This window comes from Mastacembelus armatus, chromosome 21 (genome assembly GCF_900324485.2).
Source record: "Mastacembelus armatus chromosome 21, fMasArm1.2, whole genome shotgun sequence".
Taxonomy (NCBI): domain Eukaryota; kingdom Metazoa; phylum Chordata; class Actinopteri; order Synbranchiformes; family Mastacembelidae; genus Mastacembelus; species Mastacembelus armatus.
Window position 1 is genome coordinate 21,215,000 of NC_046653.1, and position 23,077 is coordinate 21,238,076.

General features: G+C 38.6%; 1 protein-coding gene across 5 annotated transcripts; it reads left to right on the forward strand.

Moving 5' to 3' along the window:
- The first annotated feature begins 18 nt into the window (after positions 1-18).
- On the forward strand, positions 19-21,107 carry LOC113123973 (interleukin-1 receptor-like 2). Of its 5 annotated transcripts, XR_003294987.1 has the most exons (13): positions 19-171; positions 10,824-10,892; positions 12,130-12,382; positions 12,843-13,035; positions 13,366-13,540; positions 13,875-13,937; positions 16,567-16,702; positions 16,865-17,019; positions 17,334-17,477; positions 18,695-18,862; positions 18,974-19,257; positions 20,128-20,831; positions 20,973-21,107. XR_003294987.1 is itself a non-coding variant. In XM_026296388.1 (12 exons), exons 2-12 carry the CDS (start codon positions 10,826-10,828, stop codon positions 20,422-20,424), a joined length of 1,935 nt encoding a protein of 644 aa, XP_026152173.1. In that variant the 5' UTR covers positions 19-171; positions 10,824-10,825; the 3' UTR covers positions 20,425-21,107. The 5 variants fall into 5 exon arrangements, 4 of the variants coding, with proteins under 4 accessions (XP_026152173.1, XP_026152176.1, XP_026152174.1 ...); XM_026296388.1 differs by having other exon boundaries at positions 20,128-21,107; XM_026296391.1 differs by lacking the exon at positions 19-171 and adding an exon at positions 2,292-2,355 and having other exon boundaries at positions 20,128-21,107.
- The last annotated feature ends 1,970 nt before the right edge of the window (positions 21,108-23,077 follow it).

Below are 23,077 nucleotides of genomic sequence, written 5' to 3' on the forward strand. Positions count from 1 at the left end.
AAAAGATCCATGAAAAAGGAAATTGCAACATGTTCTGAAGTCTCTACAGAAGAGGAAGTCACATATGAGGACGAGCTTAGATTTAAGTTAAAAAAAATGTTCTTTACAAGATCTTCATGTGACCTGAGGAGGCTATTGCTTTTACCGAAGCACTAGAATACCATCAGGCTGGTGAGTTTGTTTTGACAATATAAACTAGAGTATAGGTCATTTCAGTTCTCCGCATGGCCAAAATCACTCACATACTTTTGTGTTGTATGCGATATTGCTACAAGGTTGCTTGCTCCATATCTGTAATCTGTTCAAGCCCGGTGTTTTAGTGCCATGTGAACCGAACTGGATTTTGTTTAGACAAACTCCGGTCCCCCTGTTTGCAAAGATTTAACATAGTGATTTCTTTCTTTAACCCAGACTTAACTTGATTCCTGGCACTTAAGAGACAAACGGTGGATATTTAGGCAGCAATGAGCATGCGCACACACACACACACACACACACACACACACACACCCACACCACACCACACCACACCACACCACTGCTCCATAGCACCTCTAGTGTTCAAAACCTAGTTAAAATTTTAGTCTATATCATTAGTTTAGATCAGGTTTTGGAGCAGAACCACAAGTCTCATTTAGCCTTGTCCTTCGCTAGCTTCATTATATTGACTTGGGGTGTTTCTTGATTGTTACATTTTTTCCCCACATAATATACTCTGAACAACCTGTATGCTTGTGAATCCATTGTACTGCAACTCTGAGAAAGTAGTAGTAAGTAATAATTTGTGCAAACGTTGCTTTCTCTAAATGGTTCAGGGTCACTACACTTAGGGAGAAAGCAACAACAACTGTCAAACCACTCAAAATGACACTCAATGACCACTCAAATATTATTTTACAGATATAGGGCAATTCATCTGATTCAGTCAGTAACATTTTCTAAACCACTTCCTAAAATGCACAAACTCTCAGCAAAGTCTAAATAAGAATAACTACAGTCTCATAATAGTGTTTCCACTAAGAAACATCCTTGAGCTATGACTATCAGTAACTTTGCCAAGGTCAAACTGTTACTTAATTAGTTACAGCTCAACAATTAGTTGAACACAAACAACAGAAACAATTTGGATAAATTTTTGAGCATAAATTAAAAAAAAAAAAAATCTTTGGCTGCAGCTTCTAAATGTGACTTGATTGACAGTTTTCTTAGACTTCTATGACTGTGAATTCAATATACCCGGGTTTTTCCCACTGTGATAAAAAGTTGATTGAATACTGTACATCATCTTGGGCTATGGGGAGATTTTCTGACATTTTATAGCCTAAACAAAAGTGCTCACAAAGTAATGGGTACACTAACGGATAGGTCCCCAACTTGTAATGGCAGTGTGAGCAAAATCTTTAAATGGCACATGCACTATTGCTCATCCACACAGTTAAAAAAGACATCATTATTAAGAAAATAACTGCAGACTGCACACTGCATCCTAATGAAACACAAGGAGCATTTGCATAATCACCCCTGCCCCAAAAGTCTCACCACAAAGAACTTCCCGTGGCTATGCTGGATGGAAAAAACACACACATACACACAACACAAGCACACAGACAGAAACTTGCGGTCAAAAGGTTTTTGGTACATGACAGAATAGAAAACACAGCACTTGTTTGTTGGGATGAGTGTTTTAACTGCCAAAATGTGACTGAATGTGGTTCACGTTTTCCGGGGTGGACGTTGTTCAAAAAAAGTGACATTTACTCAGACGTTGTGGTTGATGGGGTCTGACTCATAGTTAAATGTCTGTGTTTCCTGGGGATTCTTCTGTTTAGTGGGAAAGCCCAGATAAGACTTTACACCTCGGTATAATGCCCTGATTGTACAAAGGTTTTTGGAAAAATGTCCCCTGCTCAGATTAATTTGTAAGTGATGAGAACCAAAACATTTGTTTGGTAATGCTCTGTCTTAGTCATTTGAGTTACTGAAATTTTGAGATTGTCAACATTTTTCACAAAACTTCTAAGTGTAGGTAACTTAGTCGATATATACATTATGAAATCATTTTTATCATTATCATCATAACATCATTTTTGACCTTAATCTAAGTTATTTTACGCTGAAGACGACTAGTTATGTTGATGTTATGATACATTGCTTAGGTTAGGATTAGGGGAAAGGTTTACCGATTGTTTCACAGTGTACTGAAATGCAAAGGAAAGTTAGAACAGTGTTGAGAAGTGAAATCCAAACACACTCTTCCTCCTCTGTGATGTTTCATCCTACGGAGGTGGGACAGAGCTGTTGAGTCACTGGCAAAGCTGCATGGTCGAGACTGCATTCTGCACGCAAGGGTCAGAGGTGAGGTTTCCTCTGTTAGCACAACAGTGTTGTGTAAACTCATTCATCCTTCCTCTGTCTGTTTCGTGTCTCTGACTTGGTTTCTCTGAGGTGAGTGTATATTTTCTACTCGCTTGATGGTTTTCTTTCTGATTTCTTAATTTTCTAATATTAACTCTGCCACTGAACGCAAGTAAAACCACCAGTCCCAGATCAGCTACTGGAATTACTTAACTTTCTAAACACTATGAGGACTACTTCAGCTTCAAGGCTCAGGCTGTCAGAATTGCATGTTTACACGTTCAGAGGAGTGTGATGTAAATCTCAACACAAAGGAGATTACTTTCTTTTACATTTTATTAGAGGCACCTGCTGTATCCAATGATGATTGCCTATTTTTAAGCGTCTCCTATTAAACCAATGGAAATGCTCCTAAAACAGTGGCACTGCATTGACACTGTTATAAAAAAAGGCAAACAATCATTTGATAAAATCAGACTTTGGACAGCTCTTCTGTGTTTGTCTGCACTCTGCAAATCTCTCTTCTTTGACTGTCAAGTTGTGCATATGTTTTCTCTTTAGCACTGTATTAATGAATTATACTTTACATCCTGTATATCTAAGGACCTGGAACACAGGTTCAGCTACAACAGAAAGTCACCTCATGTCCACAAATATGTGACCACGTTGAGACAGCATAGAACTAATGACTAATGCTTTAAGTGCTGTTGTGATATGAGCTACATTTATTTATTCTAGTTCCTTTTTTGCAATTCCTATTTATTATTTTATTATTTGGTGCTTCTCAGTTTATGTTAAAATGGTTTACTTGGTTGGAAGACAGATTCAGAGTCACCTTTATATTACTGCTGCTAATTTATAGACATTTGAGTTTAAAATGCAGCCTATTGTGCAGTATGTTACATCTGACAGCATTCACTGTTTGCAGAGTTCAGTGTAGTTTTAGAGCCACAGCGGAAAAGGCAGACAAGTAACCTGCCAGCAGCCTCAAAGATCATCTCACCACAAAACCAAAAAGGAAAGTATGTTCACTGTTAAGAAATATATTTTCACTTCACATAAAAAAAAAAAAACAACAACAATGATATCAAATTCAATCATACTAGTCATATTCTCGTGCCCCACTGCAGACGGGTAACTCCCATTGTTTTGCCTTTTTGTACTAAATGAGTCATGTAGTTTGATAACCTGCAGCAGGTTGAACTTACTCTCAAATCAATCCTAATCCAAAGATTGCATTGATCGCACAGAACACTCTGAAGAACATGTCTAACATAATATGCTGTTTTCCTTGTTTCCACATATAAGGGCTGAAATTGGTCCTTTATATTAGAATATTCCCACATTTTTTGTCCCAGCAGATTAATATTTAATGCTATACGCCTAAATTCCAGTGCCTAGGATCTTTATTTGAAGCATATTTTCTCAGACTGCTAGTTTAGCAGCGGAAAATGGTAATCGTCCTGACCCCATGTTTATCAGTCAAGGTGTAGTAACATTTCAATAACTATAATGCAAAATAACCTACACATTTGTTCATTAACAGAAAGTTCTATGATCTTATATGCTATAATTTCAAAACCTCGACTTCTTTTTACTCAGAACAACTTAGTACAGGATCTCATGCAGGATGTGTCATTTATGGTTTTTGCATGTACTGCAGGTTATGTTGAAGGTTTCAATTCTCTCTAATCATTTAGGATCACATCCTCTTCCCCATCAAAAAACATATTTGCTTTGCTCAGCACGTTTCCTTAACTCTAGGAATATGAAAATATTACTGTCATGGTCTAAAAAAATGAGGTGGCTGAAAGCAAATTAAATCTGAGACAAAGCAAACTGAATCACATTTAAACTTAATTTAATATTTAACTATTTCCTGGATATTGGTAGATATTTGTGAAACAGCATCATACTACCCTTCAATGTTCAGTTTAGATCGATTGGTAATTTATCAAAGCCAAAAAGTTTTTGTATATGCTTCTTCCAGCCTTTTATTCTCCGGTATGTATAAACTAGTGGTGAAACCATTAGTGAACTAATCAATTAGAAAAAAAAACAGAAACAGAAAATTCATCTACAACAATTTTGTTCATCAGTGGTTACAAGATTTTCTCTCCACTGGGGATTATGGATAAATGGTTGAACAAAAAACTTTAAAATGCCACTGACTTCTGGAAATTGTGATTTTTGTGAAATTTTGTAGACAAATGGTGAAATCATAATTTAAAAAAAACAAGCGAATGAAGATGTCTTGAGCTCTAAGAACTTGTAATTGGCATTTTGTAGACAAAACAAGAAATTGATTCATTAATAAATAATACTGTGAGCCTGTTTTTAAATGACAGGTTTTGTGAATTTAAACTCTTAAGCTATTTGTAGTGCTCGGGAGAAAACGAGGCACAGTGGACCAGATGGAGCCTGGGCCATGTGGGGGTGTCCAATGTAATATGTTCAGACTTTGAATTTGTTCCACTGTTTGTCATTTTATTAGTTAACAGTTAAACAGTTCACACTGGGCATTAACTGCTTAAAAAAATCCGTAGGTGCAAACACAGTTTACTGTTGATGCTTATGCCTCACGTTTGTTTACTCAGTGAATCATGACGGCAATCTGTATGGTTACAATGACTCATACCAAGACTGAAGCTCAGTGAGTTGCATTCAACCACTGTTCAAATCAAATTACTTCCAACTTTTTTTTTCTTTGTTTCCAGTCTAACCTTTAGGTACTGATTTTCCTGTATATTTTCACTTATTTCATACTCAAACTCCAATCCATCCATCATGTATACCTGCTTATTCATATTTAGGGTCACAGGGATCTGCTGGAGCCTATCCCAGCTCTCTTTGGGTGAAAGGCAGGGGTACACCCTGGACAGGTCACCAAATAAGCAAACTTGATTATAAAATTAAACCAGATTATTAAGGATAAAAACAATAGTATTATAATGTTTATGACCAAGAAAAGACCGAACTGACAATACAAACACTGCCTCCATGTTGCTTATCAAGTGGTTATAGGTTATGTAAAAGTTCATGTTGTCACAACCTTGGATATGTGATCACTCTTCATTGTTGTTGCAACTGCTGTCCCACAAACAGATGGACAAAGTCCGCTCAACTAGGCACAATTTGTAGACTAACACACCCAACCACCACTTAACTAAAAGCAAACAGAAATAAATGGACACTTGTTCCTTTCTGTCAGTTTGCTGTAGTGAAATCAAACATTGCACAAATTTGTTCAGTTAGTGAGGCCCATTTCTCAACAGCTTCTGTGTGATTTCTGCCATGCTAACACTTTCTGCAACAATGCTTCAGATTTTACATCATATTACTTTCTCTGAGTTGGACCTATTAGCAACCACGTGCTAAAAGTTAGTGCTCTAGAAAACAAAATTTTCCACATTTCCCGGCAGCCTTGACCCCCCCCCCCCTCCTCCCCCGTCCAGACTTCCCTTCTGTAAAGTGGACAAACACATCTGTAATAGCATTTCCATCAGCCTTTCTCTCTTTGCACCATGTACTTTAAATATAAACCGTAAACTTTGTGCATGTTGCTCTGTTCTTGTTTTGCCTCACGTGTTCCCTCAAAATTTGACACAGTGGCTTAAAATACATCCATTCCAGAGAATGAGTTCCCTTTACAGTGTATCTAAGCATACTTTAAATAGAGTCAAAAAGATGTAGCCTTCTTTGGTATAAACAACATCCTGTAATACATTGAGTGGGGGCCAGTTTTTAAACAGCACTTTGGTGACCCTTGCTAACATTAAATAGGAAATATGAGTGACCTCATGGAGTTTATAAAGAGCTGCAAATAGGAAGACTTCACTGTTTATCTTAGTGTTCGTCCTCATTTCTAAATCTTTTTAAGCTACATCCTCAACTTTAATTAACATAGAGGCAAAACACTCTCAAGGTTAATGGAAAAAACTATAAGTTTATATAATATAAAAACGCACAATATCAAAATTACAACCATGGCACCTCTTAAACAGTTCCCTGCCAGGAAGCCGTACTTGCATTAACTGTTTCATGCAGTTAAATGAAAAGCAGGCTACCAGAACTATGTGGGAGTAAAGTGAAGACAAGGTGCAGTGTCTGAGCCACAGCTCAACACAGCTAGGCACCAACACCTCTAGGCTAAAACATTTCTTGCTTCCATTTGACTTCTTAGTTGCGCTCACTTCAGCCTCCCATGTGTCACTCCCGCGTCTCTATTCATATCATGGCCTGCTGAACCCTCAAAGACCTTCCCACGCTCCTCTCTGCCTTGGCTTACTATCTGGCCCAGATTATATGGAGCCAGAACAGTGACAGTTAAAAGTTTGCCACTGAAAAATAACACTCGGCACACATTTTAGATATTCATAATGACTTGTCACCTAGTCAAATTTGTATTAATGGCAATTAAAGATATCCATAACACCCCCCCCCCCAAAAAAAAGTTTAAACTTCAATGCCAGTGTTTTATTTTTTTAATTTCCAATTTGGTTTTGGTTTCCAAGTTTAACTGTCACTGTTTTGGCTCCATACGATTATGAAAGTACAAAGTATATACTTTTTTTCCCCCCTTGGATCAATTAATTCCATCAGGGGTGAATGCGCCCAGGGTTATAACTTTTAAGACACTATCAATTTTCTTTAACTGTTTAACACAGTCAAAGAACAAAGGTTAGGTGTAACAGTCAAACCACATCACCTCACATCCAATGCAACCAACTAAACCAAGATCATACCTCTATCTAGGTTGCTGTATTTCCACTTGTGTCTCTTCAGCTGGGGCTCTTCCTGTACTGCAACTGAGTTCTGCAAATTCTTGTTTTGATGTTTCCTGAGTTTGTTGCTACTGTTTGCTTGTAAAGGTGTCCGTTTGTCTGTTTCTCCCAAGATACCTTAAATGTAGAAGTGAACAGTATAAATGGAAAAAAACAGTACACTGGTATAAATTTTGCCATATGTTATGGATTTTGAAATGGCACTAAGTCGCAAGCACTTTAGACAAGTTGAAATTATTACTGCAATAAATGCTCTAAAAACATCTCTACAATGTGAAGTATGTGCTAATACAGTAATAATAACTGAAAGGCAGTTGCCATACCAGTTCAGAAGCATTTACAGTGGGTACGGAAAGTATTCAGACCCCTTTAAATTTTTCACTCTTTGTGTCATTGCAGCCATTTGCCAAAATCAAAAAAGTTCATTTTATTTCTCATTAATGTACACTCAGCACCCCATCTTGACAGAAAAAAACAGAAATGTAGAAATTTTTGCAAATTTATTAAAAAAGAAAAACTGAAATATCACATGGTCATAAGTATTCAGACCCTGTGCTCAGTATTGAGTAGAAGCACCCTTTTGAGCTAGTACAGCCATGAGTCTTCTTGGGAATGATGCAACAAGTTTTTCACACCTGGATTTGGGGATCCTCTGCCATTCTTCCTCGCAGATCCTCTCCAGTTCTGTCAGGTTGGACGGTGAACGTTGGTGGACAGCCATTTTCAGGTCTCTCCAGAGATGCTCAATTGGGTTTAGGTCAGGGCTCTGGCTGGGCCAGTCAAGAACGGTCACAGAGTTGTTCCGAAGCCACTCCTTTGTTATTTTAGCTGTGTGCTTAGGGTCATTGTCCTGTTGAAAGGTGAACCTTCGGCCCAGTCTGAGGTCCTGAGCACTCTGGAAGAGGTTTTCTTCCAGGATATCTCTGTACTTGGCCACATTCATCTTTCCTTCAATTGCAACCAGTCGTCCTGTCCCTGCAGCTGAAAAACACCCCCACAACATGATGCTCCCACCCCCATGTTTCACTGTAGGGATTGTATTGGGCAGGTAATGAGCAGTGCCTGGTTTTGTCCACACATACCGCTTAGAATTAACGCCAAAAAGTTCAATCTTGGTCTCATCAGACCAGAGAATCTTATTTCTCATAGTCTGGGAGTCCTTCATGTGTTTTTTGGCAAACTCTATGCAGGCTTTCTTGTGTCTTGCACTGAGGAGAGGCTTCCGTCGGGCCACTCTGCCATAAAGCCCCGACTGGTGGAGGGCTGCAGTGATAGTTGACTTTGTGGAACTTTCTCCCATCTCCCTACTGCATCTCTGGAGCTCAGCCACAGTGATCTTTGGGTTCTTCTTTACCTCTCTCACCAAGGCTCTTCTCCCACGATTGCTCAGTTTGACTGGACGGCCAGGTCTAGGAAGAGTTCTGGTCGTCCCAAACTTATTCCATTTGAGGATTATGGAGGCCACTGTGCTCTTAGGAACCTTGAGTGCTGCAGAAATTATTTTGTAACCTTGGCCAGATCTGTGCCTTGCCACAATTCTGTCTCTGAGCTCCTTGGGCAGTTCCTTCGACCTCATGATTCTCATTTGCTCTGACATGCACTGTGAGCTGTAAGGTCTTATATAGACAGGTGTGTGCCTTTCCTAATCAAGTCCAATCAGTTTAATTAAACACAGCTGGACTCCAATGAAGGAGCAGAACCATCTCAAGGAGGATCAGAAGAAATGGACAGCATGTGAGTTAAATATGAGTGTCACTGCAAAGGGTCTGAATACTTATGACCATGTGATATTTCAGTTTTTCTTTTTTAATAAATTTGCAAAAATTTCTACATTTCTGTTTTTTTCTGTCAAGATGGGGTGCTGAGTGTACATTAATGAGAAATAAAATGAACTTTTTTGATTTTGGCAAACGGCTGCAATGACACAAAGAGTGAAAAATTTAAAGGGGTCTGAATACTTTCCGTACCCACTGTATATTAAAATTTTAAGAAAAATGAATATACTGTATGCATTACTGTCTGATGGAAATTTGAGGTCATACCACCCAATCATTCTTAAAAATACATACTCATTCCATATGTTTATTCCAACACAAAGCTACAAGAGGCTTAAGATATCACAGTGTAATGTCTGCACCTTTCTGTGAAATGTACATATTCTAGATGTCTTCTGCATCATTTTCTGAACATTTCTCCAAGTTTCAGATTCAATTTAAAATTAACGGCTTTTTGCTAGTTGATAATGCATGACTAAGCAGGACTAAGCAGGATAAGATTGTAACGCTGGAATCACCACAGGCCATAATAAAATTTCAATGAGAGACACCATAACCATTAAGATCCCCTTTCCTGGTGATAATAGGTTTCACTGAACTTTCTTGAAACTAGATATCCTATAATCCAGAAGACTCCTGTGTAATGGACCTGTGCGGTTCAACATTCCTACTATATCAAAACTTTTGTGGAGTGGTTCCGTAGTACTGTTTATATTTTTGCAAAATAAAGCACAGGAAACTCCCTTAAAAGGAAAGGTCAAAAGGCTGACAGTTTATACTGACTGATACAGGACTGAGAGCTGACGGTCAATAAAAGACAAACTTTGATCGTTTTCGCAATCCTTTGTTTCTCAACATATACATCAGTCTCTTTTGCTTTTACCTTTAAAACATTACCAACATAGGAATTTTTTTATCCTTTAAAAATGTTCCGTGAAAGTAGACAGGACCAGAAGCCTCAGAGAAACATCCTATCATTCACATTAACAGTTTTGATTTTAATTAATATTAGTCTAATTTATCCTGGTCTGTTGTATGGCCACATAACTTGTGTGTCTGTGTGTCAATATATGTAACATATCTGAGTGGATCTAGGTTGACTTGAATTCGACTCAAACTCAGTAAGAATTTCTGCGTGGGATATTTGGGAATTGCAGCTGAGCATTACTTAGCAGCATATCTTACTACTGTAGATGTTGGTGCTCTTAGAATGACTTGATTTTGGTCAGGGTCCAACTTGCCTCAAGTCCTGTTGGCAGAGGTTTCTTTCTAAAAAATTAATTGAACCATTCAAACTCTAGTTTCTAAACTATTATTCAACAACTAAATTAGAATATTACTTTATTATGAATTTCTTTGGCAGTGTTTTCTTTACAGTTTTGCTCTAGGTTTGTTCCAAAAACAATTTGCCCCAAGGGTTTAAAGTGTTTAGTCATAGATTTACAGGCAAAGCCTAGTAGGAATGTTCACTTGGAGATGGGCATTGTTCAAGAATGCTGTGCCTTCAGTTCCAAAGAATTACGCAGCATTTGTCAGAGCACACAAATGATCCCTGAAATAGCAACCTATGTCTGAGGGAGGGCTGTGGAGAGGCTGGGAGACAGGGGAGCGTGAGGGGGAAAAAGGAACAGACAAGTTGAGAGATGATGAGACACACGCAGTTTTAGAAAATATCAGGTAAAATGAAGTTGAGCTTCAAGAAGAAAAGACTGATTATCGATAAGCTGATTATTACTGCATTTTAAAGCCCCTTGTCGAATGTCAGTGTAACTGGACAGAGGTTTTCCCAGCATGCTGACAGCTGTTTGTCATGACTTCAGACTTGTTTTTTCCCCACCGGTAGCATTTTCACCCTGGACTATTGTATGTATTTATTCCTAACTGTTGCTATGCCTCCTGTGTTTTTCAGCCATGGGCCTAACTTCAACACTGGGAATTCTTCTGTTTTTCCTTGGGATCTGTACAGGATTTGTACAGGGTGAGCTGAGACACTGTTTACTAAGAACTATATAAATGCTAACGTTACTAATACACTAACAATATTTTTATATTACAATTTATGTTTTTGCCAAGTCTGACTGCAATTATTCTCATAAATGTCCATACACCTGGCACAATTTGGAGAAATATTGGTACTTTTTTAGAAACTATAACTGAACATGCAGAACATGAGTCTGCCCTTTTAAAATCATAATAACTACAATTAGGATACTATCTGACCACCTTCATTATAAAGCTGAGTTTTCTGCATTATCATTTTATCTTTTAAAAAACTGCCAGCATTTCTCACATTGTGCCAGTCAGTAGAGAAACATGCTACCACCCTCTTGTGGCCACAGCTGTAACTGGCGTGTTTCTGTTCTTCATAAGTCTCCTAATAATCTTCTTTGGAAAAAGGTTCAGTCTATTCACTTCTTCAATAGCTTAGCTGTGTTTAGAAGCTGACCAACAAATTCAACTTTATGTGATGCAGCACTCAGGAAGGATTTTGGAGGATTAGTTAAATGGTAAATGATCCCTTAAGGTTTATTTGTTTACATATTTAGGATGGACTGCCTTGTTCTAGACACTGCACAATAGTGGGTAAAGTGACTGAATAATTCTTTTAAGTCTTAATGTGGAAAGAGTTTGACTCCACAACAGCCCAATGACAGAGAGCATACAAACTCAATCAGTTTACTTGAACAAAGAACTAGACTTGTTTTTGTTGGACAAATTTAAGGTATGCTAAATCAGTTCAAACTTGTAGATGGACATCACATCTATATACCAAAGCTATACAGTATACCATACATGTAAATACATTATATACAGTATGGTACACTAATTAAATCACCTTTGCAGCCTTGGTTCTCTCAAGCTGTAGGTGTATGGAGTGAACACAGCAAAAGTGACTAGTAATTTTAGTTTCAGTAGACACAAAACTGGCTCTAGCTCAGTGGTTCCCAATTCTGGTCCTGGATCAGGTGTGTCCATCCAATCAGAAGTGGGAAGCGCAGGGATAGTTGGAAAGCAAGCAGAGCAATGTTCAAGCTACTTTATATCACCAAATGCCAGAAACAACATCCAACAGGAAGGAAGGGTGTCATGAAAATCTCATACATGCTCCAGATGTACAGTATTCTCATGCCATTCAAAATGCATTTTGATTGAGTTGTCAATAAAATCTGCTTTAACAGAAAAATCCATTCTCCAAATATTTGTGTGTGTTGCAGAGAACTGCACCAACTACAAGCTCCAGTTTGAGAGGGTTTTCTCTGTTCCCGGGGATATGGCTATGCTGAATAGCACCCTGGTTTCTCCAGATGTCTTTAACTTCACAACAGTCCCATACAACATCACCTGGTATAGCGCAAAGACAGGCCAAGAAATAAGCAACCAGACAGGTCGAATCCTGATACACAGCGAGACTCTGTGGTTTCTAAACATAACGCTGGATGATTCTGGGGAATATGTGAGCATACTGAGGTATGGCACATCAGCATGAATATAAATATGAATAGAACTTGGGGAAGCCAAAAAAAAAAAAAAAAAAAAAAAAAAAAAAAAATAGAAAATCTGCCCTTCTGTGCTCGTCTTATTTACACTGTGTGATTTTCTGTCCATGAGGGCTGCTGCTAGTAATTTCTAATTCGAATTTTCTATAAATTATTTGAACTGTTCTGACATGCCTGAAAAACATACAGACGACAACCATGACAGTTTAAAGTAGTTTGCCTCATTGTCCAGCAGAGGGTACCATTCACATTTATTATCATATTGCCCAATCACCAAAACTAAATTAAACTAAAAATGAGGACCATAGCAGCATAGAAGCAGTCATGCTGATTCATCTGCTCATTATTTGAATATGAGCAAAAAAACAAATCTCTGTATTTACTCAATGCTACTGCTACTACAAATAATAATCTCCTTAATCTTTCTATAGAACTCCCTATCAGTGCTACAGGCAGGCCACTATGCTGGTAGTGGAGCAGACAATTACTGGAGAGTGCGGAAGGCCAAGGAAAATTGGTCAGTCACTTACAAATGGGGCCACAGACATCGTGCAATGCCCTCTAAAGGACTACATCTATAAACTTCACAGCTACAACATTACTTACTCCATCATGTGGTACAGAGTAAGTTATGGGAAAGTCTTGCTGAGCACTGACATAATTAAGTTTACTGCAGATGTCTTAAATCAGTTTTACTTAAGGTCACTTCAGATGAAAAGCGGTCTGTGACAATATAAATCCAGGACACTATTCAACAGACTAGAATAGCCTATTTTGATGGGTCTTAAATTAAGCAAAAAAGCTTCACTATAATGGATATATCTGACATACAACACTAGTACAAATCAAAAATGGATAGACATCTAGGATAGATTAATGTTACTAATGTTAATGTTGTAAATAAAGGTTTTGGTAAATCTACTATCTACTGCCAACTCTTTTCTCTCCTTGTAGGGTTGTGACCCCATCGTGAAAGGGCAGACAGAGAAGTATACCTACTTGGATACAAACAAACTAGTGATAGAGGGGGTGAACGCTCAGAACAACGGTTTGTACACCTGTACCCTGAAGTTCACCCTTGATGGCATCACGGGATCCGTGTCAGAGACCATTGACGCATGGGTCACAGGTTAGAATGGAGATATGTATCTGAGCATACAAGAGGGGGAGCTTAGACTGTTTTTGTCGACAACACAATACAGTAATTCTTGTAGTGGAATACACTTTATTTCTCTAAATCACCAATGTTTAAAAAAAAAAAGCCACTAGTGAGTAACACAGAAGTTGCCAAGGTCACAGCAGGCAGACAAGAGGCGAAAATAATTTCTACAACCTTAAACGGATCACAAAGGACAGAGTGGGGGGAGGGGCTAAGTATTTGGTATAAATCTATATGCCATGTTTCAGTGACTAGATAACCACCTCAACCACTGTTATTGTATTTCTGTCATCTGTTATTTCAGAGGTGTATTCTTTGGTTCCACAAGTGCGTGAACCAGCCAATGAAGTAATCAAGGCACCACTGGGTAAGTTCCTGTTAGAAACAGCCTGAAAAATATGGTTACATATGTTAATATATTACATACAGTGGGTACGGAAAGTATTCAGACCCATTTAAATTTTTCACTCTTTGAGTCATTGCAGCCATTTGCCAAAATCAAAAAAGTTCATTTTATTTCTCATTAATGTACACTCAGCACCCCATCTTGACAGAAAAAAACAGAACTGTAGAAATTTTTGCAAATTTATTAAAAAAGAAAAACTGAAATATCACATGGTCATAAGTATTCAGACCCTTTGCAGTGACACTCATATTTAACTCACATGCTGTCCATTTCTTCTGATCCTCCTTGAGATGGTTCTGCTCCTTCATTGGAGTCCAGCTTAATTAAACTGATTGGACTTGATTAGGAAAGGCACACACCTGTCCATATAAGACCTTACAGCTCACAGTGCATGTCAGAGCAAATGAGAATCATGAGGTCGAAGGAACTGCCCAAGGAGCTCAGAGACAGAACTGTGGCAAGGCACAGATCTGGCCAAGGTTACAAAAGAATTTCTGCAGCACTCAAGGTTCCTAAGAGCACAGTGGCCTCCATAATCCTCAAATGGAAAAAGTTTGGGACGACCAGAACTCTTCCTAGACCTGGCCGTCCAGCCAAACTGAGCAATCGTGGGAGAAGAGCCTTGGTGAGAGAGGTAAAGAAGAACCCAAAGATCACTGTGGCTGAGCTCCAGAGATGCAGTAGGGAGATGGGAGAAAGTTCCACAAAGTCAACTATCACTGCAGCCCTCCACCAGTCGGGGCTTTATGGCAGAGGGGCCCGATGGAAGCCTCTCCTCAGTGCAAGACACATGAAAGCCCGCATAGAGGTGGCCAAAAAACACATGAAGGACTCCCAGACTATGAGAAATAAGATTCTCTGGTCTGATGAGACCAAGATCGAACTTTTTGGCGTTAATTGTAAGCAGTATGTGTGGAGAAAACCAGGCACTGCTCATCACCTGCCCAATACAATCCCTACAGTGAAACATGGTGGTGGGAGCATCATGTTGTGGGGGTGTTTTTCAGCTTAAGGGACAGGACGACTGGTTGCAATTGAAGGAATGATGAATGTGGCCAAGTACAAAGATATCCTGGAAGAAAACCTCTTCCAGAGTGCTCAGGACCTCAGACTGGGCCGAAGGTTCACCTTTCAACAGGACAATGACCCTAAGCACACAGCTAAAATAACAAAGGAGTGGCTTCGGAACAACTCTGTGACCGTTCTTGACTGGCCCAGCCAGAGCCCTGACCTAAACCCAATTGAGCATCTCTGGAGAGACCTGAAAATGGCTGTCCACCAACGTTCACCATCCAACCTGACAGAACTGGAGAGGATCTGCAAGGAAGAATGGCAGAGGATCCCCAAATCCAAGTGTGAATAACTTGTTGCATCATTCCCAAGAAGACTCATGGCTGTTCTAGCTCAAAAGGGTGCTTCTATTCAATACTGAGCACAGGGTCTGAATACTTATGACCATGTGATATTTCAGTTTTTCTTTTTTAATAAATTAATAAAAAATTTCTACATTTCTGGTTTTTTCTGTCAAGATGGGGTGCTGAGTGTACATTAATGAGAAATAAAATGAACTTTTTTGATTTTGGCAAATGGCTGCAATGACACAAAGAGTGAAAAATTTAAAGGGGTCTGAATACTTTCCGTACCCACTGTATATTTTATTTTTTTACTGACTCAGGATTTGTTAAGAACAACACCAACAGTGTCAGAAAATGCAACATCCTCATTCATTTTAGTGGTCATTTGTTGATACATACCACGGGCAAGTAAATACAAGTTCACATTTGAGGTAGAATTTGAATTCTACAGTATACTAGCACTGGCTCTTCATATCCTTTTCACCTAATGGTAGAAACGAACTTTCTAGAGTGCAGAATTCCAGTTTTTCACTGTCACTTCTAACACACCCTATGTCTGAGGGAGGGAGGTTGGGAGACATGGAGGGGGTAAACAGTACTATTTTCATCTGTTTTTGCCTGTTGGCAGTTTTTTTCTTTTTCAGATTTATTTTTTGCAGTTGTTGATTTTTTTTTTTATTACATTTTATTCATTACAAGTGTCTTTTCTGCTCCAGTCAATTGTATGCTGACAACATTTGCAGAAGAGTTGATGCATAAAAATCATTGGGATATTGCTTTGCTCAGAACTTTGCAGACAACTGAACATTTCTTAACTTTTTAGATGCCGTAGGTTTATCAGAGGCTGCACGCTTGGACATGTTTCCCACTCATCAGTAAATGAAACAAACCTATGTGAATCACACGCAGACTGAATGACGTGTCGATATACAATCACAGCAAGCTAATCCTGCAAACGCAGCACTCACTGTTTTTTCACGGGCTGTCCTGAGGTTAAATCTAATTAGAAAATGACTGGGGCACTTTTGTTGTGTAGACAAATCATCTTTGTGTGGATTCCACGTTTATCAGAAAATTCAGTTTTTACGTCTAGAGTCCATGATTTCATCAGTTTTTTCCACATCACAGAAATCATATGGCCCTAGGAAAATATTGAGAACATTTTAATTTGGTTTAATAGATTAAGAGAAATTATTTTAAGTATAATTTGTGTTACTGTTTGTGTACTTGTTTAGGGTCCAATTTCACCAAGCGGTGCTTGGTGTTTGTGCCGGGTATTGGGAGACCTATTGTTGATATCTTTTGGTTGGCCAGAGACAGTTTCATTCTCAGTACCCAGCCCTCTGATCGTATCTACACGTCAGAACAAAGGTCAGCATCCCATCCAACTTGTACTTGTTCAATCTACTGCTTATGGGGTACAAGAAGTGAGCAATATTTTAAGCTTAGGTTGGGATTTCTGCTCTAACCAAGCACAGTTGCATCACATAATGCTGCATTTCTATTTTTTTTAAACTTTTCTGTTCTCACCAGGTTGTGGACCCAAGATGTTCCTCCTAAAGGTGCTTGGTTGGAGCGGCTGCTAATGTTTACTAAACTGAAGGAGGATGATTTCTTTATCAACTACACTTGCCGAGCACACAGTTCCCGGGGAATTCCGAAAGGATATTTTACTCTGCTACCAGCTGGTAAAAATACAGAATAAGCCACCCAAACGGAAAAAAAAAAAAAAAAAAAAAGAAACATAATTCATAATATCTAAAGGTGTAAGGTGGTCAGGCCTTAAGGCTGTAGAACTGCCATTTTGGCAGATCTTCTGTTCCAGAGGACAAATCCAGAGACATGAGATGGTTTTTATTTCAACAGTTACTGGTATTGGGATAACATAAAGAGGATAACATAAAAAAATAAAAGTTCGAATAATGTTTTGGCATTTTGAGTATGTGCTGTGTGCTGGAGACTCAAACTAAAATTGTATGTGTGCTACATTTATCATTACCAGAGCCCAACATCATAGCCCCCATTGGATCCATGCTTGGTGGTGTGACAGTTCTTTTTATCATCTGTGTCATCACCTACTACATTTTTAAGATTGACATTGTGCTGTGGTTCAGAAGAGTATTTCCAGTCCTCTACACAAATAAAGGTAATATTTCACTGAAGGTGTATAGTTTCTAATGGGTTTGTTATTATATACAGAATGCAATGGATTGGTGCTTTGACCTTATAACACACAAACACAATAACAACACAACAACAACTTAACAGGTAGTAACTTACCAAACTATAAGTAAATTTGTAGCCTTTGTCCTGGGTTTTGCTTTTGTTTGTACGAAGGGGGAGATACACTGACTGGTCAAATATAAGTACCATCATGGTAAGCATAGTGTGTAAACACGTACACTCATACTGGTTTGGACGTAAATGATGTCTTCAATGAGTTGACTGCAGGCAAATTGTAAAAGACGTCAAACTGCATGTTTGTGGTTTGCTTATTTAATGTGACTGCTCATACAGTCTTGATCATAGGCGGATTAACAAGAATTGTGGTTGTTGACTCAACATCCTCTGCTGTAGTGTGTACATGTGTGGGCAATCTGGCATTATTTATGTCAAGGGGACACAAATATATTCACAGTAACACTGTGGGGACTCAATGTCACTTTGAAGAGGAAAAAAAAACAAACACTGTAAATAATTTTAGAGTGATGATTTGTTTTGTTTTAAAGATAGAGTAAAGATAGGGTAAGTATTAGGCATGTAGTGGTTACGGTTGAGTTCAGGGTAAGTCTCCAGGAAATGAATTTAAGTCAGCGGGAAATCACTGTGAGACCAACAAACAGAAAAATACAGTGGAAAATCAAACCAGAACTGAAAACCTTTGCCATACAAGGTCAGGTTATGGAAAATAACAGGTTACAGGTTTGTAAGTTCCTGCACTTGAAAAGAACTAAGCATCTTGAACTTTACTTCATATCTTACCACAATTGTAAACAGTGTAAGCAAAAAAAGGAAAAACTAACCACAGGTCTGCCTGAGCTACTGTTGATTTAATGTCAGTTATGAAAAATAAAAAGGCTCCATGTTTGCTTAAAGCACAGTGACATCAAGCTTCAGAAGATGACTTTGTTTGTAATGAGGTAAAGTCTGCATGTAGAGTGAGAATGGAAAGCATCAATAGTTGAATTAACAAAGAGAGAATTTGGGCCACTACCTTTCAGTTAAAAAAAAAAAAACAAACAAAAAAAAAACAGATTAAGCTGAATTTGAAATTAATTGAATTAATTTTGAAATTAATTCAATTATAAAATGAACTGAGACCTACATACACGACTAATTACCTCTTCTTTTTTCCTGTGTCAGATATGGATGGGAAACTGTATGATGCCTATGTGGCATATCCGCAGCCCTGTGCTGCTGGATTTAGTAAAGAAGTGGAGACGTTTGCCCTTCACACACTGCCTCAAGTGTTGGAAAATGCCTGTGGCTACAAACTCTTCATAGCAGGCCGTGACTGTCTGCCCGGGCAAGGTGAGTCAGCTACAGCACTAGTGTTTAGGGCTCATCACTTGTAAAGGTTTTTTTTTTTATTATTATTTTTAACTCCACTGTGTCTCTTCATGCTCCGTTTCCTCCTTGCAGCCATAACAGACTCAGTAGAAGAGAACATACAATCCAGTCGCCGCCTACTTCTGCTCTATACCGCCTCCACTTTCACCACCAAAAGACACACATCCAGCACAAGTAGCAATAACAATGACATCTCTAAGAACAGTGACAGCAGCAATAACAACGAAAGCAAAACCAGTGACAGCTGCAGCAGCAGCAAGAGTTTTGACAGTAGTGATGAGGTCTGTCCAGACACAAGGCAGCAGTTGGAGTGTATGGCAGCAATGCACAGAGCACTGCTGGAGGGATCTCTCAAGGTAAGAAGAGTGAGCTGTTGCATACTGTGACAGAAGATCCATATTTTATCTATTCTAACTTCTAGGCTACAGCTATAAAGACACGTTAATACATTGTCAGAGGTTGTCTGGCAGTCTGTGATAAGCAATCACAGCCTATTTACTGCTGTCAATTACTTTTTCAAGCTGCAATATGCAACTGTTTCAAGCAAACAAGCCATGATAAGCCCACTGTACACCACCCAGCATTAAATAACAGTCACACAGACAAGAAAGTGGAAAACCTAGCAGCTAAAGAGGAAGGGGCTGGTTGAGTTAAAGACCACATATGCAGCTCAAAGGGAAGTGGAAACTGGACCTACCCTCACCAGGCTGATAGAAATGCAATTGAAGTCATAAATGAGTCCTCTGATAATGGCTAGCTGCCCACACCAAGACCAGTCTGCACCTTGTATTTCCATACTAAACACTGATTAAATATGTTCGCGACATATGAAAAGTGACTACCATTGCCCACTACATTCAGTAGTATTTTCATGAGCTCCTTGTTCCAAATAATGTCCTGGTATAAAATTGATTGCTTGATATAAATGAGAGGTTAACTAGGAAAATTCCCCTTCCTCAGACTGATGCAGCTGTTTAGAGCCAACTAGAGAGAAGATATATCGTCCAGTTGCAGTTGTGGGAGCTAGAAAAACAAGAACTCTTCTCCTTACTAACTGGAAAGTAGATAGCAGAAATTATTGACACCTGAGCTCAAGGGTCTATGAATTTGACCAATCCTAAGTGTCTGAATTGGGTCACACATCAGTGTGCCCAAATAATATTGCACTTTCACTACTGAGCTACTCAACAAGGCACCACGGTTCTAATTTGAATGCTGCTTCACAGGTGGTTCTGGTTGAGCTTGAAGAGATCACACCAGCTCAGCTGGCTCTATTTCCAGAGTCAGTGCGACACTTGAGGCAGAAGCAGGGTGCTGTGTGTTGGTGGAAGGCCCTGAGGACAACGCAAAGGTGGAGGACATGTATGACAAGGAAAGAGGATGAGGAGAAAGGGGGACAAAACACACCGTTATCACCATGCCTCTCCCCTTCATCGAGGTTTTGGAAGGAGATGAGGTATCATATGCCAGTGAGGGGCAAGAGGGTGGTCTACCCTGAGAAAACTGCCCTGCTGAACTTGTGATATGAAAGGAAGATCTGGTTTCCAATGTAAATGTTTATGGTAGTGAATAACCTCACATACAGTCAATTCTTGCTAGAGTCTGTGAGGTACACACTCCAAGTCAAAGTTACAGCACAGGTGCATGTAAAGGTATTCTTACCACAAATGTAACTGCAACAGGTAGTTTCCTTTAGCCTGTAACTGTGTATTTTGACACATATTTGGAAAAAGGTTGGTAAGTGCACTATGTAAAGCACATGCTGAAAGCAGGGTGGGTGCCCAAGAAAAGGTGAAGATGCTTTGCTTAAAGACTCAGCAACTCAATACAGTCTGAGCTTTCCTGAGTTAACCTGTACAGGTAGATGCATCACTGACATTTCCCAGCAAGTGGAGAGTGAAGGATAACGTGGGCAAAGGACTGATCAAAGGTAATTATCATTCAAGACAGTACATGTTGAACATGATGAAATATGTATATATGTTGAAAAAAAAAAAAACTGTTCTAAAGTATAAGATGTCAAGCAGTAAACTGAGCTTACCGTCATTTCTTTTTGGTTATTGAAATACAGATAAAGAACAACAAAGGGTAACACAAAGGAGGTAAACATCTATTAAAATGTATTTATTGTTATTAAATGTTATTTATAAAAGCCACATTTCATGCAACAAGGCAGCACAAAGTACCTGATAAAATGTGAACAAAACACTGTGTCCTAGCATTTTTCATTATCTTGATTATTTTCATTTCATCACAAACATTTTTAAGTATTTTATTTTTCCCTTACGATTTTGTAAAAATATGCAAAAAGCCTCCAAATCACCCTTTTGGGAAATTAAAAGTCCTTAAGGACTTTTAATATAAAAACTTGTAAATTTGTGTCAATAAAGAGAAATTTTGCAAAGGTAATGGTTTGTGGATGGCTCCTTTCATTTTGAATTTGTTTGTCCTTTCTGATTTAGCATGTTGTGTCTCATAACCTAAAAATTTCATATATGTCACATTTCTGCTAAATAAAAAGACATGAAATTTTTTAGTTTAGTAATATTAAGTGAATAAGATATATTATTTTTATGCAGTGTGATGGCTGTGCCTACAGCGACACATTAAAGATGCAAGTTTGGCACACTTACAGCAATTTTGTAGTTATGTTCCGTTGTAGACACTTTAAATAATTAGTTAAATAGTCAATAGTTAAGGGAATACAGATATAATTTAGTTTTGACACAGCATTGTTTCTGAATGAAGCACGCACATTTAGGTAACATTGTTCTGTCATTTGTGTTATTAGCTTATCTTTCCTTGTTTGAGTTACCTGTTCCTCTTCTTGGTGTGACAAAAGAGATAGCTGAGAGGGGAGCCTGGTCTTATGCTAAGGCCTCATTCAAGAACCATTCCATGGTCTGGAAGATGAAGTATTCTTCATTTTGTTTAGTCTAATTTACAATTGTGATGCATTTGTTTTTATTTTACTTTAAGCTGTTGGGAGCTGACAGACTTGGTCTATTTATCTGTATGTGTTTAGTTATGTATGTTATGTAATTTCGCTCGTTTCAAATGGCGTGATCAGCCAGTATATAAGGTCTCCTGTGTGGTCCGTTGGGAGGTGTTTTTGTCTATGTTCGGTCAGTCTAGTCACTCTGTTGGTTTTGCTGAAGTGAGATTATGTTTAGTTGACCTCTTTTATGGGTGCAGAACTCTTATTTTTTAACAGAGCTGAAAGTCTAAATTGTTTTTTGTTTTGGGTTTTTTTTTTTGCATTTTGGGCAAATAAAGCCTTATTCTTTCTAAAAATCAACATGTTTGTCGACCAGCTCGGTCCCTCACATGCAGTAATGTTGTTCGAGCAGACATTTTACTCAAAGGTACTGTAAGAAACTGTTCCTGGCGATGTCTGTAAAACTAATGCACAGTTGGCTGCTGCAAATTGATTCATGTATTATAAAAATCAAATACACAAAAAAGAACACAATAACGGTTGTTAAAAAGTTACCTCTTTAAATATGTTTTCAGTTTTCAAAATAGGGCCTACTTCTCATGATGGTTTAAACTTGATGATCCATCCATCCATTTTCTATACCGGCTTATCCTTAACCAGGGTCCCAGGGATCTGCCGGAACCTATCCCAGCTCTCTTTGGGTGAAAGGCAGGGGTACACCCTGGACAGGTCACCAGTCGATCACAGGGCCACATAGAGACACACAAAGACAAACAACCACACACACTTATTTTACCTTTTGGACTGTGGGAGGAAACCGGAGTACCCGGAGTAAACCCACCCACGGGGAGAACATACAAACTCCACACAGAAAGTCCGGGTTGCGACCCCACGACCTTTTTGCTGTGAGGCCACTCAGCCACAATGCTGCCCCTAAACTTGATGATTCAGAGCCAAAAGTTAAATGTAATATTAGATCTGGAGATAGATAAGAGTAAATCCATGATGGATTTACTTGTTAGAGATTTTACTGCTATCAATTCACAGTGTGAGGTCATCCAAAAACATTTTCTGTTTTCAGGAACAGGCTCATCTTAAAGAAGTATTGCAAAAGTCAAGTAATCAAAATGTTGAGATTTTTGGGGGAATTTCTTTTTAAAATAAGTATTGACACACTTTAAAAGTCTTAAGGTTAACTTTAAAGTCAATGCACAGAGAATATACAACCGTCACTTTCA

Coding starts and splice junctions, on each gene's coding strand:
- LOC113123973 (XM_026296388.1), top strand. CDS start 10,826: ATGGGCCTAACTTCAACACTGGGAATTCTTCTGTTTTTCCTTGGGATC. Junction 13,036..13,365: donor ACTCCATCATGTGGTACAGA/GTAAGTTATGGG, acceptor CTCTCCTTGTAG/GGTTGTGACCCCATCGTGAA. Junction 16,703..16,864: donor ATCTACACGTCAGAACAAAG/GTCAGCATCCCA, acceptor TGTTCTCACCAG/GTTGTGGACCCAAGATGTTC.